This window comes from Bos javanicus, chromosome 11, assembly GCF_032452875.1.
Source record: "Bos javanicus breed banteng chromosome 11, ARS-OSU_banteng_1.0, whole genome shotgun sequence".
Classification (NCBI taxonomy): domain Eukaryota; kingdom Metazoa; phylum Chordata; class Mammalia; order Artiodactyla; family Bovidae; genus Bos; species Bos javanicus.
The window spans coordinates 59767079-59789178 of NC_083878.1; the positions used below are offsets into that span (position 1 = coordinate 59767079).

The window sequence follows — 22100 nt, forward strand, 5'->3', positions numbered from 1 at the left end:
AAAGAACAATAATTCCCAATACTGTGAGTATTTACCTTACCTAAAGAGATAAATTCTTTAATAATAACTTTTTCTTATAGGTAAGTTCTTTGAAAGATAAATCAGGATCAAAGTTCATATGAATTGGAAAAAAAAAGTATTTAATAAAAATGTCAGTCACACAAATAAAGGAATCTATATTTGCAATTTTCAGAAAATCCAAACAGTAGGTATGTCAAAGAGATATTCATCAGAAGTTTGAAATGCAATACTGAACAAGTAACCACCTAGGCTGGAATTAGATAATAACAGTATATATCTGGAGAACTATGACCACATAGTGGCTAATAGTTTTGTTCAAGAGTCTAATCAAGGATCAAATGCTAACTCACTGTTATCTAAAATAAGTTAACTTCTTTATGCCTCAAGTTGCCCATCTATAAAATGGAGATAACAATAGTACTTACCTCTTAGGGTTGCAACAAGAATTTAATAAGATAGAACATACAGAGCATTCAGTCCAATATGGTCATTACAAACAATATACAATTGATAAAATACTTTCAATATTATAAACAGACTAGCTACCTGAATTTTTGGAAGACATACAAATTTAATACAGCAAAGGGCTTTAAAAATACGGTCAGAAAAAACGTTCACCAAAACACAATATGCTGACAGGAAACTAAAGCAGGTGGTGGTCATTTTGCTACATTTATTGGTTTTGATCCTGGGCCATACCAGTGAAATGTATTACTTGATTGTTTCTTCTCTCACTAGATCCATTAAAAATATCAACCAAACAGACTCCTAAAATCATTTAATATCAGGGCTGCTGCTGCTGCTCCTGCTAAGTCACTTCAGTCGTGTCCGACTCTGTGTGACCCCATAAATGGCAGCCCACTAGGCTCCTCTCTCCCAGGGATTTTCCAGGCAAGAATGAATACTGGAGTGGGTTGCCATTTCCTTCTCCAATGCATGAAAGTGAACAGTGAAAGTGAAGTCGCTCAGTCGTGTCCGACTCTTAGTGACCCCACAGACTGCAGCCTACCAGGCTTCTCCATCCATGGGATTTTCCAGGCAAGAATACTGGAGTGGGCTGCTATTGCCTTCTCCTAATATCAGGGCTAGACAGGACTTAAAAGGAAATCTATTATCTTTCCATGGTGCAACTTGAAACCATGGCCTCTAAATATCCCTGATATGAGGCAGAACTGTACTTACATTTTCAGGCCCTTTGGTTCCCATGTAAAAATGTACCATTGTAGATATGGCTTGCAATGAAAGCAAAAACTGGCTCTAAAAACAAAAATATTGATTTAAAAATATAAACACAATTATGTTTTAAATACCAAAAATAAGTATATAATACCAAAAATAAACAAGATACAGTCTCACCTCTTCTTCACCCATTTTGGCAAATTCATAAAGGAAAGCAAAATATTCTGTAAGATGTTTACTGTGAGGCTTTACACCGTGTTCCATAATTAATAACAGAGTTCTCACAAATCGAGTGACACACGAACGACCACCTATATCTTCTACTGAAGCATCCATATCATCAGACCTGAAAACATAATTTTATGTATCTTAGAGAAACTATGAAGTCTGGGGATAGATACTCTGGGGGGAGAAATATTAAAATCTGAATTTATCATCTTTATAATTATGAATACCACCAATGATAGCAATACAAACAGTTGGATTCTAGTTCTCTCTCACTGAAATCAAAACAAAAAGACAAGTCAAAGTTCCCTGTAGAGGATTTCGAAAATGCAATTAAACAAAAATAAAACAAAAATTTTCCTCCTTGATTTATATTATTATAGACTTTTTAAAACAGGAGAACCTAAATATTTCAGTGTGGATATTTAAAAATACTTTGTAAGCAGGTAATCAAAAAGCTTAAAATGTTCAGTTCAAAAGGTATACTTCTTACCCATCTTCCATCCCTGGTTGTAGATAGAGATGAGCGTGCACAGGTCTAAGTCTCTGAATTACATGGATACACAAACGCTGAAACATCTAAAAGTGAAAAGATATGACAACGTAAGAGACAAGTCATGTCAGGTAACAAAGATACTGAAAAATGAACATGATCAAAAATTCTGTTGCTCATTTATATTTTTCTCACAGATTATCTTTTGACATTCTAAAGCTTTCCTGGAGTCTCCACTACAGACTGAGGACAAAAGGTAGAGTTAGCTTGAAAAGCAATATTCAGTTTTATAAGGGAAAAAGCAACAATAAACTATAGGTATTGGTAGTAGAGATTGCTAACTACAAAGCTTCATGAAACCTTCTTCACTAGTGGAGATACAGAAGAAACCTGGCATCCATTTCTTTCATAAAAGTGGAGTGGGGAAGGGTATCTGCTTATCAGAACCTCAATGACCAAGAGAAAACAATTTAAGTTTATCAAAAAAAATATGAATTACAAATGTCTCAGGTGAGACTTCCTTGGTGGTCCAGTAGTAAGAATAAACCTTCCAATGCAGGGGACACAGGTTCGATCCCTTGTTGGGGAACTAAGACTCCATATGCTGCCGGGATACTGAGCCGGCACGCCACAACTAGAGAAGCCCCGTGTGCCGCAACAAACAGCCAGTGCAGCTAAAAAAAAGTCTAAGAATTCGCTAAATAAGATATACAAATAGCCAATAAGCATATGAAAAGATGTTCAATATCATTATTTCCAAAGGAAATACAAACCAAACCATGATATACTACTTCACACCCATTAGGATGGCTAAAATCAAGATGATAACAAATGCTGAAGAAGATGTAGCAAAACTGGAACCTTCATAGATTGCTGCTGGGAATGTAAACAGGTGCAGACATCATGATAAAAAATCTGACAATTTCTAAAAATGTCAAACATAGTGACCATACAACCCAGCAATTCACTTCTATGTATATATCCAAAAAAACTGAAAACATATGTCCACACAAATATCTATACACGAATGTTCACAGCAGTGTTATTCAAACTAGCAAAGAAGTGGAAACATCACAAATGTTCATCAACTGCTGAACAGAGAAACAAAATCTCATATATGGAATATTATTATGCAGTAAGAAGAAATAAATTACGGATATAAGCCACAACATGCCAGTCACAAAAAAACACATACTGTGTGATTTTCTTCAAGTGAAATGGTGAAAATAGGCAAATCCATAGAGATAGAAAGTAGATGAATGGTGGCCAGGGGCTGAAGAGAAGGAACAGGATAAAATGGAAGTGACTGCTCATATGTATGGGATTTCTTTTCAGGGTATTATAAAATTACAGACAGATAATAGTTGCATGTTTGGGAACAGGACTAAAAACCACTAAATTTTACACATCAAAAAGTTTTATAAGAATTATATATCAAGAATAACTTAAAGTAGCATCTTTCAGATTAAATTTTTGGTTTTGTATCATAAGTGGATATATGTGTTTTTTCTTTCTTGTTAATTTTTCCATTGGTTTAAGAAAAATAAATTGATTCATGTGATAGTTCAGAATCTGTCACAGAAATAAGTTATATACTATTCATTTAACTTCAAGGCTATTACCGTACCCTACCATGGTTAGAGCATCTAAGGAACTGAAAAAGTATCAGTACAATTCACATATCACACATCGATCCTGTGATCTCCAGAGTACAATACGCATAACTGAGAAAACAGGCAGTTATAGCTATCTTCCCATAACCAGGAAATGTGAAGTATTTTAATCACTTGAATGGAATGATAGCTGATTTGCCAAGAGGCTGGTGAAAATAAAAGCAAAGTGACTTTTGTGGTAAGAGGTCAATCTTTTCAATGCTTTCATTGAATTAAATGAATTAAATGGGTTAAAGTATATTCATGGGCAAATTCAGAGTAATCAACTTGAAAACTACTACTTTTTCAAAGAAAATTTTTCTTACCTGTCTCACAATTTGATTAGGGCACTTAATTAGTATCTGCATTGGCCACCAATCATCATCAGCCATGCGGTCCAAAAACCACTGTAAGAAAATCATGTGATTTTTAATATTCAACCAATAATTGGGGATAAACATTACACAAGGATTTTAATTTTAACTGAAATTTGAATTATTTTAAGTTCTCACCAAAACAGATTCTTCGATAGAAAGTCTAAAATCTAAAATGCCTAAAGTCATAATCAAAGTCTTCTCAATACAGAATTCCATGGATGCCATTTATATTAGTGTACAACCCACATGATAACAACTGGCAGTGCTTAACAAAGTGAAATGTTATTTTTCTCTTAGACTTCTTAAATGTCACACTGTAGAATCTTTTGCTCCTATTAAATAAGATAGGATCTGAGTATGATTCACTTTTCCTGTTTAAAACCAATTTATGTCTCTTGATAACAAAAAACATTTTACACTTACTTAGCTTAGACAATTTCCCATTAATTTCAAGATATCTCTTAATCACATATTTAACTCCTTTACTGAACTGTACTGCTCATTAATGCATACATATAATTGCTGACAACTGTAGAGAATTTTAACTCCTTGAGTTCCAGAAGAAAATCCTTAGTGAAAAAACTAAAGTGACAACTTTATTTAAAAACAACAAAAACAAAACAAATTTATGACCTAATATAGCTTCTCCATCTACCAGTTTCTTAAAAATCATGAAGAAGAAGGGGAATAGAGGAGTATGTCAAAGAACACACAAAAGATGCTGTCGGTCAAAACCAGCATGTGGAAAATCCTGCAGAACAAATGACAAAGTGGTACGGAGGGGGGAGAAAAGGTAACTACAGCTGCTCTTTGGTATGGAGTCCCAGCATATACAAAAATCTGCAAATACTCAAGTCCCATAGCTGACCCTCTGTATCTGAGATTCCTCTGCATTCTCAGACTTAACCAACCACAGACTGTACAGTACTGTACATATCTACTGAAAAAAATCTACGTATGAGAGGACAAACAGTTCAAACCCCTGTTGTCCACAGGTCAACTATATTAATAGGTGAAAAAAGATTTATAAGACAAAAGCAAAATGTGGAAAGGATCTTGTTTGAATCCTAATTCAAACAAACCAACTGAAAAAAACTCAAACTCTCTCTAAAAACCTATATGAAAAAAATCTTCAACTAATCTCATTGTACACTATGCTGCTGTCTCCCATTTCTGGACATTTATAAGACTTGCATTCCTAGTAAGATACATACCACTTTGCAAGACCATAAAAATGATAAACAATAGTAAGATGACAATATGGCTAAGTGATTATTACCAGTGTGCATATTATCCTAAGGGATATGTTACTCTTATAAGGCAATTCTGGAAAAGATAAAATAGGACATAAATTGATCTACTGGGATAGATTTTCCTATTTTCCTCAGGGGGTAAGGGATCTACTATTTTCCTCAGGGGGTAAGGGAGATATGTATTTTTTAGTATTTTCTAGTAACATGCAAAAGTAGTTAAGAAATATCTGGTACAGTCTTAAATCTTCTATACTTTTTCCTTCTGATACATGACAGGGAGAACACAAGAACTTTTAAATAACTTAAAAATCAATTATTTATTCAGTGTAATGAAGCTGATACACAATTATAAATTTCTCTTGGCTATCAAGTAATTTTAGGAATAACTGACACTGGGCTCTCTATGATTTATAATAGATAAAATAATTTTGCTGTAGCATCTTAAGAATAAAAGAAAACAAGAAACTGAATCTTAAGCTATGCATTGTTTTGTTGAATTATTCACCTCACCTCACAAGCTGCTTGACTATTATTAAATTGCTTGGTCAACAGTTCAATCCACTGAAGCATTGTGGGCTAAAAAAGAAAAAGAAGTCACTGGAGGTTTTAAGAGCTATCTGATAAATGACATAAATAGCACAAAAGTTTAAAAAATAAAATATGCACCTTTTCTTTTGAATGAATAAAGGTCTCTAGGACAAACGAAGTGCTTAACTGCAAGAAAAGACAAAGTTAAGCAAAAAAGATTTAATTATTTTAAAGTCATCAATTTTGAAGAAATTTTCTAAGGTTATACATATATTACCTTTGCTGTCATTAAAGACACAGCTTTAGGATCTGGTAATGTACTGGGAATACAACTACACAACTGCCACATAAACCTAGAATTTGAAAATAATAGGTTAAAATTCTCACGAAGTAAGATTTTTTAAAAATGTGTAACAAAAGATCTCTTATTAAAATCTACCAAACTTACCCAAAATATGTATGTTCAAAAATGTTTTTGTCTTGAAGAAACTGCATGTTATCATGCCAAATCCACTGAAGAAAAAAATGTTAACATGAGGTATCAGAAAGCATGTTTCATGACATTTTACCAATATTTTTATTAGACAGACTAAGACTTGCTCTAGAACCAAAACAAAACAAATACATGCATTTAAAATTTATGTTGACTTTTTCTAGGTAAATGGAATATGGAAGTAGTCACTAAACCTGATCCAATTTTTCATTACTTATCTGGCTAACTCAAGCCCCACACTGTTTTTATTCTAAATTTATGAAAAATTTTAAAGTATGAACTCTGAAATTCCACCTGTCTGAAGAGAAAACATATAATAAACAAAACACAGGAAAATGATGGTAGGCTGGTATTTTTATAAAGGTTTATGTTTAAAAATTGGAAAACAGTTATTCAGGTTCACCGATCTAATGAGAGGTAATTTCTTTGTTTATAATAATCATGAAAAATTATTTCTGACATGTGTCCTATAGAATTGCTTTGCTGACTTTATTTTTTGTGTCCTTTCCCTCTCTGAATACCCTAAATATGTTCTAAGTCATTGACAGTCGGTTCCATAAAATTATTTTTATCTGGAATAAATTTATGTTTTGATTATTATTAAGTTTTACTTATTTTTGGCTGTGCTGGGGTCTTCATCGCTGCATATGGGCTTTCTCTAATTGCAGACAGTGGGACTATTCTTCCTTGGGATACACAGGCTTCTCATTGTGGTAGATTCTCTTGTTGTAGAGCACAGGCTCTAGGGCAAGGGCTCAGTAGTTATGGTGCCCGATTTAACTGCTCTGTGGCATGTGGGATCTTCCTGGACCAGATCAAATCCGTGTCCCTTGCACTGGCAGGCGGGTTCTTAACCACTCTACCACCACAGGGAGGTCCCCTATGTTCTAATTATAGGTATTACTCTCTTCATCCCTCTGAAGATTTGAAACCACCTCTACCTGCCTTCCCTATCCATGACTCTAGTCCAGAATCAGGTCTTAAAATCACTAATTAGGGCTCCTGCTCCATATTATCAATATTTGAAAAAATCACAGACCTGATTTGGCCTGCTTCAGAGTTCTTGTTCCTCTAGGATTTCCAACCACAGCAGCTTTCTTATAGCCCCGGGGAGAGACTGACAGCATTTACCTATCCCAATTCAGTGCCTTTTCACAGCAATAGAGCCCCATTCCAAGCTTCCTGCTTTTAGCCACAAGCTCAGCTCCTGTGTCATAATTTTTGTCACCCTTTACTCCACCAGAACTTAACTCTCAACCACTACTGCTTTGGTCTTAGAGCCTGGTAGACCCTGGAGAAGGCAATGGCACCCCACTCCAGTACTCTTGCCTGGAAAATCCCATGGATGGAGGAGCCTAGTAGGCTGCAGTCCGTGGGGTCACTAAGAGTTGGACACGACTGAGCGACTTCACTTTCACTTTTCACTTTCATGTATTGGAGAAGGAAATGGCAACCCACTCCAGTGTTCTTGCCTGGAGAATCCCAGGGACGGGGGAGCCTGGTGGGCTGCCGTCTATGGGGTTGCATAGAGTCGGACACGACTGAAGTGACTTAGCAGCAGCAGACCCTGGTTTCTACCAGGCTCAATGTTTTTCATTCTATTCCATTTTTGCCTGGAAAATTCCATGGCCAGAGGAGCCTGGCAGGCTATAGTCCATTGCGTCGCAGAGTCGGACACAACTGAGCAACTGGGCACAACAATTTCTGTCCTACAGAAATATTCATTTTGTTTTCTGATGGCCCTTTTTACATTGTATCCATACAATATACGTGGAGCCAACTGAGTATGTCTAAGAATTAGATTACTGCACTACACTGATGAAAACATTCCTAGGTATTTTATATGTATCTGTCCAACTTCACCTTGGGCCACTCCTTCACCACAGCCACAGCCACAAAGATTATCATTCAGCTTCTAAAACATGCCAATAGGCTCTATCCTTCTTCAAGAGATTTATACATAATGTTCTGTTTGCCTGGAGAACTTACCACATGATTAATTTCTTACTAACTTTCAAGTCTCAGTTTCAGGTTAACTTAAAACATATCCAGATTACCTGCCCCCTCCAGCAATCCTGATCAACTCCCTACCATTTCTGAGTACTCTGCTTGTTCTATTCATAACCGTCACTACAATTTATCATGTTTGTTTACTTAATATATTTTATGGTTTTAAAATTTTCTATTTTCCCTTTGAGAAAGTCTGCTCCCATCTATATTTCAACTGAAGAAATCTAAAGGACCAGATTCTAGTTTATGTCTAAAATCTATGTTTATGTTAAATAATACAATAAAAATATTATATTTTATTTAATTTTTAGTAAAATATATATGCAGCCAAACATTTTAAATTAATAAGCTACAACAATGATAGGAGAAAATGTTTGGTTTAGGTCTGCAATCAGAAATAACGCTGAGGCATCCCTGGTGGTTCAGTGGTAAAGAATTCACCTGCCAATGCAGGAGACAGGGGTTCAATCCTGGATGTAGGAAGATCCAACATGTTGCAGAGCAACTAAGCTCATGTGCCACAACCACTGAGCCTGTGCTCTAGACCCTGGGAGCCACAATTACTGAGCCCATATGCCACAACTACTGAAAGCCTGACTGCCCTAGAGCCTGTGCTCCAAAACAGAAGCCATCACAATGAGAAGCCTAGAGAGTAGCCTCCACTCTCTGAAACTAGAGAAAAGCCCATGTAGCAACAAACACCAAACACAGCTGAAAATATATAAATAAATTTTTTTTTTTTTAAGAGTAATGTGGTTCAGCTTGTTTTTATATTATAGTAAAAGTCTGGGATTCTCTTTTGTCACAATGTAGATCAGTGGTCCTCAAAGAATGGTTTAGGGAGGAGAGAAGTAGGGGTGGGGGTGGCACGTAGGTACAGTGACCTTCATTGGGTGTCTGTAAAATTCAAACATTTTATACAAGCAGCTCATGCAGCTCAATACCAGAAAAATAAACGACCCAATCAAAAAATGAGCCAAAGAACTAAACAGACATTTCTCCAAAGAAGACATACAGATGGCTAACAAACACATGAAAAGATGCTCAACATCACTCATTATCAGAGAAATGCAAATCAAAACCACAATGAGGTACCATCTCATGCAGGTCAGAATGGCTGCTATCCAAAAGTCTACAAACAATAAGTGCTGGAGAGTGTGTGGAGAAAAGGGAACTCTCTTACACTGTAGGTGGGAATGCAAACTAATATAGCCACTATGGAGAGCAGTGTGGAGATTCCTTAAAAAATTGGAAATAGAACCACCATACAACCCAGCAATCCTACTGCTGGGCATACACACTGAGGAAACCAGAATTGAAAGAGACACGTGTACCCCAATATTCACTGCAGCACTGTTTACAATAGCCAGGACATGGAAGAACCTACATGTCCACTGCCAGATGAATGGATATTACTCAGCTATAAAAAAGAACGCATTTGAATCAGTTCTAAAGAGGTGGATGAAACTGGAGCCTATTATACACAGTGAAGTCAGAAAGAGAAACACCAATACAGTATGTTAACGCATATAAATGGAATTTAGAAAGACGGTACGATGACACTATATGCAAGACAGCAAAAGGGACACAGATGTAAAGAACAGACTTTTGGACTCTGGGAGAAGGCAGGGTGGGATGATTTGAGAGAATACCACTGAAACATGTATATTACCATATGTGAAACATATGATCAGTCCAAGTTTGATGCATGAAACAGGGCACTCAAAGCCAGTGCACTGGGACAACCCAGAGGGATGGGGAGGAAGCAGGGAGGGGGTTCAGGACAGGGGGACACATGTACAACCATGGCTGATTCATATCAACGTATGGCAAAAACCACCACCACAATATTGTAAAGTAATTAGCCTCCAATTAAAATAAATTTTTAAAAAAGGGATTCAAACAATTTTATTAGTAACACTAAAATGTTATCAGTCTTAAAAAAAAAAAAAAAAAAACCACCTCATTCTCTTCTGAGTGTACAATGAAGTTTTCCAGAGGCTCAATGATGAATGAAATCACAAGAGACCAAGTGCAGAAGCTGTTATGAGACTCCAGCTGTCTTCCATTAAATCAGGTATTAAGAGAGATTTGTAAAAAAAAAAAGAAGTAAAACAGGGCCACTTTCCTCACTGAACTGTTCTGTTCTGAAGAACATTTTTTTTTTATTTGTATCAGAATGTCATGGGTTATTTTTTAAAATAAATTTTTAAAATTTGCTTTAATTTTAATATGGTAAATATTGATACATATAACCACATAAAAATGAATAGTTAAAACTCTAAGGTTCTCAATATTAAGAATATAAAGAAGTCCGGAGACCAGGAAGTTTGAGATGTACATGAGCAATATACAGTTAACCACTATCGTGCTGTGTGGCATGCGAGACCTTGGTTCCTGGACCACAGATCAAATTCCCTGCAGTGGAAGGGCAGGGTCTTAACCTCTAGACCACCAGGGAAGTCCCTACAGCTGACCCAAACCTTGAACAATGAGGGAGTTAGGATTGCCAAAGTCCTGCAGTAAAGATCTGTATATAACTTTTCTCTCCAAAATTTAATTACTGATAGCCTACTTGTGTTGACTGGAAGCCGTTGAACTGATAGCATCAACAGTTGATTAATACATATTTTGTATGTGTTATATACTTTATTCTTACAACAAAATAAGCTAGAGAAAATATATTTACAGTACTGTTTGTATTCATCTATACTGGTGTGTTTATGTTGTCTGCTTACAAGATGAACTTCAATACCTGCATCAATAGCTTTGGGTTTTTTTTTAATATTTATCTATTTGACTGCACTTGGTCTCAGCTGTGGCAGGCAAGGTCTCTGATCTCGGCTACAGCATGTGGGATGTTTAGTTCTGGCATGCAGGATCTTTTTTAGCTGCAGCATGCAAGATCCAGGTTCCTGATCAAGGATCGAATCTGGCCCTCTACATTGGGAGCTTGGAGTCTTAATCACTGAACCATCAAGGAAGTCCCTCAATAGTCCTATACAGAACACTGTAGATGTTATATGTATTATGAAAACTACACATCAAACATGAAAAGATAACATGAAAAAGAAATTCATATTTACTTATACATCCTGCATTTACTGGAAAAAAAAAAACACATATAAGTAGAACCTTGCAGTTCAAGCCTATGCTGTTCATATGTCAACTGTAAATCAATAAGATTTTATTTAAAATTTTATTTTACTTCAATAAGTGGGTTGACTATCATAAAATATTGTTAGGGCCTCATCTAGAACACAGTCTACATTTATCTGAATACCTTGGGAACACGAAGTCTTGCACATAATGATGATACTCTATAATAATTTTGCTATTATGACAGAATTTGAAATAAATTTTTGTATAAACAGGTGAGTTTCATAGTTTGACTTCTCATTCTGATGGTAAACCCAATTAAGGAGTTTGGGAGAAGGTAATATACTTGGCACTGCATCAGAAAATTATAGGTAGGCAAGATACCATTAAGAGTAGGGAACAAAGTCTCCTCAGCTTTAAGACTTGACCAAAACAGTGCAAAATGCCAGTCAATCAATGAAAGTTTAATTGTCTTGTAGGAAGATTACATGTTTACCAGGTAAACCTTCCTGCAGATTTACTTTCTGTACTTTTGGCTGAGTCAGTTTATAACACTGATATAACACACTCAGCATGAATATCTTTTATAAATCCCTAACAATATCACTTAACATATTATTAAATGAAGAGAGCTTCATTACTACAAATGAGACACATTTTAAAATATATATACATACATTTTAAATGCATTTAAAATACACTTCTGTATAATATGAAGCATAAGAAAAGGAATACTCTCAGTCCTATCACCCAATCCAAATATATCACTGATCATACAAGTTATTTGTGAGCTTGCACTAATTCCACAAACCTTTTACCTCTCTTATTTTTCTTCAGTGTTACTAATAATTGTTTCCACTCCCTTTAATCTCATTCACTTTATGTTCACCTGTCATATGTCGGTATTACCAAGACTATTTGTAAAATAAATAGTGTTAAGGTCTACTTTGGATTACAGATCCTAATGATGTTTGAGCCTGCTTTTATACTATAGAATACTTGCATAAATACTTAACATGCTTTTAAATTGTTGCTAAACTTAAATTAACTCATACCTCTAGCAATTCGGATGAAACATCAAATTTGTACTCTTTGCCACTTTCTTCCTCTGGTTCCATGCGTTTGTAAAACAGCATATATGCACTGTGGGTCTTCAAGAGGGAAAAAATAGTATATTTTCATTTTGACATAGTTTAACTATACAAGTAGATAATATGGAAGTCAGAAAACAATGTAAAATATATGAAGGAAATGGCTACCTTTTCAAAGGAGAAATCCATAAACTTATCTGTAACAGAATCATAGGTCTTGGTCTGTATAAAAAAATGAAAGTTTTCCTTAAGAAACAGGTACACTCAGCTGTATTTATATACAAAATATTTTACTAACAGATATTTAAAACTTTACAGTAATTTTGTAAACAGTTCTCAAATAGCATTATCACATAAAAATCTTTGACAGAAATTTTTGGCAAAGAAAATATCAAAATATTTTTAAGGTACTTTACCACCAATATATAAAGTTTAATAAAATGGACTGCAATCTGAAAAACTACTTTTAAAAGAAGAGTTTTGCAAAGTTTGTTTTCTTTTTAATCTTTTTTTAAGGAACTATTCTAGGAATAACACCTAGAGATGCAATAGGTTTAGCTATGCCTTCAATGGTAACACATTATTTACTTCCTTCTTCTACTCATTTTCAAAGTGTTAAAAATTTTTCTACTTCTCCTTTTCGATTCAGAATAGTACCTAAGAGCATCAAAGAGCAATAAGAAAGCCTCTTCATTAAAATCCAGAACGGCGACCAGTTATTCACAATAAACACAGTTACTAAAGAGAAATATAACTTTATCTGGGCTTATCTGTGAAATATAAAATACTTTTTAATACCTGATTTAGATAATCAACAGGGAAAATTTAAAGTTTTCAGAAAATTGCTACCAGGGTAAAATGCATATGAAGAAGTGAAATTATTTTAAGACTACTCCAATCTGTCTTTTTTACATCTTAACTGCTAATTACATAAGAGATAACCCTTTTCTATCCTGTCACTAGTAATAATTAGTAATAACAGCTGCTATTGTTACACAAAGTACCAAGGAATGATCTTTAAAGTTCAGCTTAAGCCAACTTCCTGGTCAAAGATTTCTCACAGTAAGTCAATAAAGAGCAATTTCTTCCTGCTCTAATCCCAAAGTATTTAAGTAAACAACTTATTCAATAATGTCTTGTATCAGTGTAATTTAACTCTTATACTTTTATTTTTCAATTGTAAGTCAACCTTCTTAATCAGTTGAAGAAATCATTTAAAAAATATTTTTTAAAAAATTGCCATGTCTGGTATCTGCTCCAAACTTAGTAACTATACTAAACAAATAACAAATCTTACATATAATTAGGAGCTAAAGGAAAGTTAAATGACTGTTTTGGGGGTTTATGATACTGTAAAGCACTTGGAAATTCACAAACCACTTAATTTTTGAATAAAACTTACCGTCATCTCTCCACCAAAACATTCAGAGGCAAGTTGAGCAGAATCAAAAGGTTTTACCTCAGCATCATTAAAAAGATACCTAAAGCAGAGCATATATGTATTGATCAAGTATATATGTACTATATATAAATATATGTATATATGACTGGTTCAAAATTGGGAAAGGAGTATGACAAGGCTGTATACTGTCAACCTGTTTATTTAACTTATAAGCATAGTACATCATGTAAAATGTTGGGCTGGATGAATCACAAGCTGGAATCAAGATTGCTGGAAGAAATATCAACAACCTCAGATATGCTGATGACACCACACTTATGGCAGAAAGTGAAGAGGAACTAAAGAACCTCTTGATGACAGTAGAAGAGGAGAGTGAAAAAGCTGGCTTAAAATTCAACATTCAAAAACCTAAGATTATGGCATCTGGTCCCATCATTTCATGGCAAACAGAAGGGTAAAAAGTGGAAAAAGACAGATTTTATTTTCTTAGGCTCCAAAATCACTGCAGATGGTGGCTGCAGCCATGAACTTAGAAGACATCTGCTTCTTAGCAGGAAAGCTATGACAAACCTAGACAGTGTATTAAAAAGAAAAGACATCACTTTGTCAACAAAGGTTCATATAGTCAAAGCTATGGTTTTTCCAGTAGTCTCCAGATGTGACAGCTGGACCATAAAGAAGGCTGAGCACCAAAGAATTGATGCTTTCTAATTGTAGTGTTGGATAAGACTCTGTGAGTCCCTTGGACTGCAAAGAGATAAAACCAGTCAATTCTGAAGGAAATCAACCCTGAATATTCATTGGAAGAACTGACGGTGAAGCATCAATACTTCCGTCACCTAATGATAAGAGTCGACTCATTGGAAAAGACCCTGATGCTTGGAAAAATTGAAGGCAAAAGGAGAAGAGGGCAGCAGAGAATGAGATGGTTAGATAGCATCACCAACTCAAAGGACATGCATGAATTTGAGCAAACTCTGGAAGCAGTGATGGACAGGGAAGCCTGGCATGCTACAGTTCATGGGACATGACTTAGCGACTAAACAACAATATGTACTTTACCTGTGTTGTGCCTATTTTTAAAATATTTAGATTACATTCTAATATATTACAAATATTGATCAAACATTAATGTGCAATCAATTCTAACTAAGCTCTTGTTTTGACAATTTTAATCCACTAGAAATTGGGAATATAGTTTCACAACATAGTTATAACCACCTTAAAATGTGACAGATCTATTTATAATCTAGGAGTAACAAAAGAGTTCATATAAGCGAGGAATAAAAAGTTTGCATAAATATAACATGTAAAGCTATTGGACGGAAAATATTAAGAGCCTGGAAAACTTACAAAGATAAAGGTACCATTTCAAAATTTATTTTCAAATGGACCAGAAAAAGTAAAAGATACCATAGACATGATGGCTTAAAGAGAAATAATTGAACAAAAGTATTCTGCAAAAAAAGTGAAACTGCTCAGTCGTCTGCAACTGTTTGCAATCCCATGGACTGTAGCTTACCAGGCTCCTCCATCCATGCAATTTTCCAGGCACGAGTTCTGCTAAGCACAAATCAATTTACCAATGTACACTTTGTTCAAAGCAATATCCCCAACACTTAGAACAATGCCCAGGACAGCAATAGTCTCTACATATAAGAATTTAACCAACAACATTCGAAGGCCAAAAACCAGCTATTAAAGACTGATCGAATGACTTCCAGCCATTAACTTGATAAAAGATGATAAAAAAGAATGTGTGTTAGAGGGGAAAAGTAAAGTGAAGAAAATGGAGTATGCAGGTAATTTCTAAGTGGAATATATAAGGACTTTGTGGCCATTCACAGGTAAGATTCAGAAGGTGCAATATTGTCTATGAATCTTAAGCTGTGTGCAAAACTCTTGAGGGTCTTCATTTTTCTTGAGTAAGCATTTATCAAGTTCTCAAAAAAGTGCAGAAATCTATAAAGCTTAAGAACAATGGATTCATATTATCTTTTGAAAGCCGCCTTCATTTAAACATTTTATGTGCCCCCTTTCCAGACATAGGTACAGTTTAGAAAACAAAAATCTGAAAACATATCTCAGGAAAAAAACTATTATAAGCTTATACTTTAAAAATTGAAACAGATTTTCATTTTAAATCCCAAGGAAAAAGTATTTAAAACTCACCATTTATTGTTTTTATAAGCATGTGGGTTGACTATATCTCTAATGAAGCTGTAATAGTGTCCACCATCTGCGGTTCCTGTATGAACAGTCACTCCTATCAAGTCATACTCATAGCTCTCCGTGTCTTTTGAATGATCACTGACTTCCTTAAAACCTGAAATGATTTACATGAAGTGGCAGTGATTGTGAAAACAGCACACAATGACATCTTAGAATCACTTGATAGAGTATACTTCATGCACAGAAATAGGCACAGATACTTCATATATTCAAACAGGCACAAAACAACTCTATTTGCTGTCACTCACTATTTATAGCCTACAATTTTAAGGAACTTTTATACACATTACTGGAAAAACAACTACCTTGTTAGTGCATAACCAGGGACAATCTCAACATAACAAGTAAATGTAAATTTTTGTTTGTTTAATCTGGCTATTCCTTTTGAAATAGATAAACTTGAATGAAACAGTGTATATTATCTTTATTAGGAATAAGCAAACACAAGACCTGAAAGGTATTAACATATTTATGCCTGCTGGTCTATGTTAAGGAAAATGAAGCACTGTACTGGTAGCATGGTTCCAACTGTTTTATCAATTAATAAAAAACACTATGTATTAGAAGCTTTATGTACAAAGAAACAAAATAAAACATACTTCCAACCATAGAGATTCAATCTGAAAGATTATAATAGATACTAAGGAAAAAAACTCCAGAAGATGTATGATTTACAATCTATATTTCCACCATCACACAAAAAGAAAAGGTGTAATTAAAAGCATGTATGAAACAGCAGACTTGGTTCACCTGAGTGCACAGTGTAACATGAAAAGTGAAGCAACAATTAGCTGAAGAGGAGGAAATGGCTGACAGTGGCAGAAAAGTGGCTGAGGAGTTTGGGTATACTAGGATCTGATTCTGTGGCCTAATAAACTCCTTTATCTTGGCATTCTTGTTATTTTCACGCATGGTGGCATCATGGAAAATACAGTGAAGCACAGTTACTATGTAGTCTTGCTATAATTTTACAAATGGTTTGAAAGCATTCTGAAAAGTAGGACATATATATACAATGTCAACTTCTTAAATCTGTCTATATTTTCAAACTTACCTCTTTTTGGTCACTTCCTGAAATTCCTAAACGTACTCAACTTTACTATAAAGTTCCCTCCCTTAACCCTGTATCCCTTCATAGTTATAATCACCATCCTCTCTTTTCAAAGAAAGATTATGTTATTCTCTTGAAAGAGTAGCGCTCACTCATTGCTTGTATCTCTCATTTCCCATTTAGTGAAGAGTAAAACACTCACTGGATGCTCATTAAGTACCCGGCAATACAGTATAAAGAATAAAATATGGTTCTTTTTCCTAAATCTTATAATATGGTGGCTCTTCAAATTTCAAAAATTTCAATCTGCATAACTTTCTATATAAACAAAACACCACCAGTCCTCTTATGTAAAATAGAACTTCTCTCTGCCAAAGAAGAATGGAAAAGGTAAGGGCTAAACCAGTTCTGCTTTCTTCTCTCCTCTCATCTATTCCCATTCCTCACCATGGTTCTTACGGCATGTACACAGATGTTTGAAAATCACTGGTCTTATGAAAAGAACAGCAATTTGTAGGTAACTCAAGTGCCATTTTAAATTCACTGCAAACTGCCTTCCTACCACAATACCCATATTAAATTGCTGTGATAACCAAAGATCTTCAACATGTTAGATAATTTTCCCTTGTGATCTTACTGGAACCGTTGCTTTTCTTTAGCATTCAATACTTCTGACCACATTCCCTCGTTCTTGAGCTCTTGAAGTACTGATCCCACTAGTCACCTAACTGATCAAACAGAAACCTTTCTTGACTTTTCCTTCCTCTAGGAGTAGACTGACTAAACTATAAGCTTCAGAGGGGTAGACACCTTCTTCTTGTTGTCATTATATTCTCATTATTATGATAGCAAGTTAAATAGTGGACAGATGTTCAGGAACTTTGTTGATTTCACTGTTTCACTCAGTCATTGAGTTTTATTAACTCCACTGCCATACACTTCTCTCTAACCCTACTAGTATGCTTCTATTCCTGTGGTTTGCCTTAATAGCCTCCCCACACTCCTTTTATTCAGCCTCTAATCCATTTCTATTACTATAGTTAGAATAACTTTCTCCAGATCTCACCTGGTTATCTTGGTTTCCTGCTTAAAATTTTTCAATAGCTTCACATTGAAATAAAGATCAAAATCATTAACTTGGCCTACAAAAGACTAATCTGGCTGCCACTCTTTTGCCTGTTTTACCAACCCCCTAACCCCCCACCCTCCAACAAGACTATTTGCTCCTCTCAATCTAGCTCTTGATACTCAGGTTCTGCTTAAATGTCACCTTCTCTTGAAAGCAACCCTGTGATTCCCCTCAACCAATCTGACAACACTTTATGTTAATAATCCCGTTTAAAATATGCCATGCCCAATAGACTTAAGTTCTTCAAGACCAGGAACCATGTTTATCTCATTCACTATTGTGTCCCCGATGCCTAGAACGGTGCCTGCAACACAGTCCTAGTAGATACAGAACGTTTATAGGCCAACTGTCTGAATATACCATATTGTCTTTAGAAACATTTTTCTAAGATTTAATTTAATTTTCTTAAATGTATATTTAATTACAATGTTGTAATTAGGACTATCTTGTCATGGCGACCTACAGTAAACACAGGCAAGAGAAAGAAATTTTGCATTACCTTCTTTCCTGTCACTCTTTCCCATAAGGAAATCTTCTGTATAGGGTGTCATATCCAAACGTAATGGGAAGGAAAAGTGTGTATTCACTTTTTCTTTCATCATTGTGACCATATTAAATGTATACCTCATAGTATTGAAACTCAGAATCTGAGGCAATTTCTTAAAACATGCTCTGAAAGACAAAAACAAAAGTTGTTAAAAATTATCTTTCAAAAGTATTCTAGCTATTATCAATTACATTTATACTACACTTATTTCCATATTCAATTCAGAGTAATAATAAATAGTACTCTGAATCATGCTCTTATTAAATCTATCAATCTATCTCCTTACATGACTTTCTATTCTGAAAGAACTTCCCCACGTTTAGATGGGAAAAACAAATGAAAAACTACAGTAGACTGTAGAATATGCCATGGTGAGGATGGGAGAGCAAAGCACAGTTTTCTGAATTAGGTAAGATTATTTGGGAACCATTAGCATATCAGTCCGGAGAAGGCAATGGCACCCCACTCCAGTACTCTTGCCTGGAAAATCCCACGGATGGAGGAGTCTGGTGGGCTGCAGTCCATGGGGTCGCTAAGGGTAGGCCACGACTAAGCGACTTCCCTTTCACTTTTCACTTTCATGCATTGGAGAAGGAAATGGCAACCCACTCCAGTGTTCTTGCCTGGAGAATCCCAGGGACCGGGGAGCCTGATGGGCTGCCGTCTATGGGGTCGCACAGAGTCGGACACGACTGAAGCGACTTAGCAGCAACAGCAGCATATCAGTCGGAGAAGGCGATGGCACCCCACTCCAGTACTCTTGCCTGGAAAATCCCATGGACAGAGGAGCCTGGTAGGCTGCAGTCCATGGGATCGCTAGGAGTCGAACATGAGTGAGTGATTTCACTTTCACTTTCATGCATTGGAGAAGGAAATGGCAACCCACTCCAGTGTTCTTGCCTGGAGAATCCCAGGGACGGGGGAGCCTGGTGGGCTGCCGTCTATGGGGTCGCACAGAGTCGGACACGACTGAAGCCACTTAGCAGCAGCAGTATATCAGTAGAGAGTGGTATTATGGTAGTAGATAAAATTTTTTAGCAAAGAATGAGTAACTGAGAAAACCAGAGCTTGAAGACAGAACTGAGTATGATCGGTTGAACACTTACTATGTTATTAGAGACATCTAGAAGTATGATAAGAGTACAAGAGGACTGAATAATACTTTTCTTGGGAGATATTTGACAATATTAAAAAAACAAAACAAAACAGTAGAATCATATTAGCCAAATTAAAGGAATGCTTCAATAAGGAAATAGTTATCAAGAACAACAGATTTATTCAATAAGCTTATTCCAAATTTATTGAATAAATAAGAGATTCTATAAGAATGGAGCCTCTCAATTATCTTTCACTGACTTCTAATTATATTACTCCACAGTAATAAACTTTTGCCTGAGTCCAGTCTGTTTTAACTCCTTAACTTCTGACCTAACCTCTCGTCAGATGAGTTTGTCTTTTACATGTAACTGCCTGCACAGTTATGCTTTGAGTGTATTCATTATAACTTTTCTCTTTTGCAACCAACTTGACTTCTGGAGACTGAGAAGAAGAATACCATTCTTTTCAAGGGCATATTTATCTGGGAAAATCTTCTCTTAAGCAATTTGAAAAGAAAGCTTTTCATTCACTGTCTTCAAACATGCTCAGATCTACTTCATGTAGAAAACTCCTCCTCTGCTTGATTTCAAAGTTCTTTCTAAAAAAGTCCATCTTTCTTTCTGTTTCTTACTGCCAAACTTCTAAAATGAATGATCTATACTTTGTGTCATGTTCTCTGATGACTCTGCTTCTACTGCTACAACCTGACAGAAACATCATTGAACTATCTTTTTGAAAAATTCAATGCTTTTATTTGGCTATTATTTTTTCCCTCATCTCCGCATACTATGTCAATTGAATGAATACCTTCTTGAAATTCTCTTCCCCAGATTCTGGGTTACCACAATATCCTGATTCTTTTCCCTTCCTGACTTTCATTCTGTCACTTTTTCCTCTGTAGTTTTAGGTTGGCAAAGGTCTGAGTTCTTTGCAACAGTTATGTTCTTTCTCAGGCAAATGTTCTGATGGCTTCAATCAACTATGCAGATAATCCTCAAATCCAGGTGTTAATCATTTGGTGTCACTGTATATTAACAATCTTATTTTCTATTACCATGAATGTAAATCCTCTGCTTGAGGCAAGGTGGTCAAATCCCAGACTTTCTAGTACTTATAAGGTCATTACCATTTCTCTGCCTTTGTTTCCAGTAATGAACAACATAATCTTTCAATCTAATTTCTATTCAGTGTTCAAGAGTAGGATTGAAACATCTTTACTGAACTACTCTCTGTCCTAAACCAGCCATCTCGTGGCTGGCTCTAAAGAAAAAAATCTCACTTTAGAAGTTCAGAGGAAGTCTTCAGCTCATGAGTTGATTCTTTATCATGTTCCACTGAGTGCATGGGAAAGGACTAAGCAATCATACACACCTTGTTAAATACTTGTTTAAAAAAAAAAATTAAGAGTGCTTGAATGTTTACTTGAATAACTGAATGAAAATTTGCTGTGTAAGAATCAGCTTCAAGCAGCTGATTGTATCATGTAATCATGTAATTTTCATAAGCGTAACATTAATTTATCCTAAGTTTGTATTTTACTTCTATTTGATGATTTATCAAAATGACAAAAATTAGGTTTCAAAAAAGCATACCTTTTTTCAGCTCGTACTTTCTTCCCACAATGAGAACAAGTATACATGTTGTCACCTTCTAAAGTATCTTTAATGGTAACTTCATCAAGAGATTCCTGTTTACACATTTAAGAGTTTCATATTATTATTTGCAACACGCAAAAAACACAAAAAGCATTCATTACAATTTGAACAGAATGCAGAGAGGAAATCAAAGTTTTTATTTTAAAAAATGAACTCTTAAATTTAGTAAAAAAAAAAAAAAAAAGGACAAGGTGCTCTGAATCTTACTAAATATTTCTAAAACTCAACTATTTAAATTCTGATTAGGAAAAATCAGTTCTGTGGTCTACCTTTAATTCTTATTTGAGTCACATCGCAAGAAGAAAACAGATGAAAACATGAAAATTTTCTCTCAAAGTAACAAACAGAAGCCTGCTGTCTCTCTCTCTATATATAAATATGTGTGTGTGTGTATACACACAAACAGCTGAAAAACAGGAAAAAAATTTAAAAATATATACATTACTCACATAAATATTCTTCATATCAGCCACCTGGCACCTCACAGTATAAAACTCTTCAGCAGTCTGACTAACATGTTCACAATCCTAGTCAATCAATAGTCAAAAATTGGTAAATTCTCATA

At 35.2% G+C, this 22100-nt stretch overlaps 1 protein-coding gene across 5 annotated transcripts in view; it reads right to left on the reverse strand.

The window, feature by feature from the left end:
• USP34 (ubiquitin specific peptidase 34) overlaps positions 1-22100 on the reverse strand; it is a 240901-nt gene that overhangs the window by 33521 nt on the left and 185280 nt on the right. For 3 of the 5 annotated variants that reach the window (XR_009739441.1, XM_061432737.1, XM_061432739.1), the window contains exons 47-62: positions 21985-22062; positions 21473-21567; positions 18735-18907; positions 15996-16149; positions 13824-13902; positions 12590-12643; positions 12386-12481; positions 10194-10289; positions 6177-6241; positions 6006-6081; positions 5867-5914; positions 5711-5776; positions 3897-3977; positions 1919-2004; positions 1378-1546; positions 1204-1278 (exon numbers count right to left, since the gene is read on the reverse strand). Coding sequence is in view for 4 of the 5 variants with exons in the window: in XM_061432737.1 (XP_061288721.1) it covers positions 1204-1278; positions 1378-1546; positions 1919-2004; positions 3897-3977; positions 5711-5776; positions 5867-5914; positions 6006-6081; positions 6177-6241; positions 10194-10289; positions 12386-12481; positions 12590-12643; positions 13824-13902; positions 15996-16149; positions 18735-18907; positions 21473-21567; positions 21985-22062 (1491 nt within the window). In the remaining variant the exon portion in view is untranslated. The remainder of the gene's footprint in view (positions 1-1203; positions 1279-1377; positions 1547-1918; positions 2005-3896; positions 3978-5710; positions 5777-5866; positions 5915-6005; positions 6082-6176; positions 6242-10193; positions 10290-12385; positions 12482-12589; positions 12644-13823; positions 13903-15995; positions 16150-18734; positions 18908-21472; positions 21568-21984; positions 22063-22100) is intronic. The other 2 variants (XM_061432740.1, XM_061432736.1) reach the window with 1 other exon arrangement.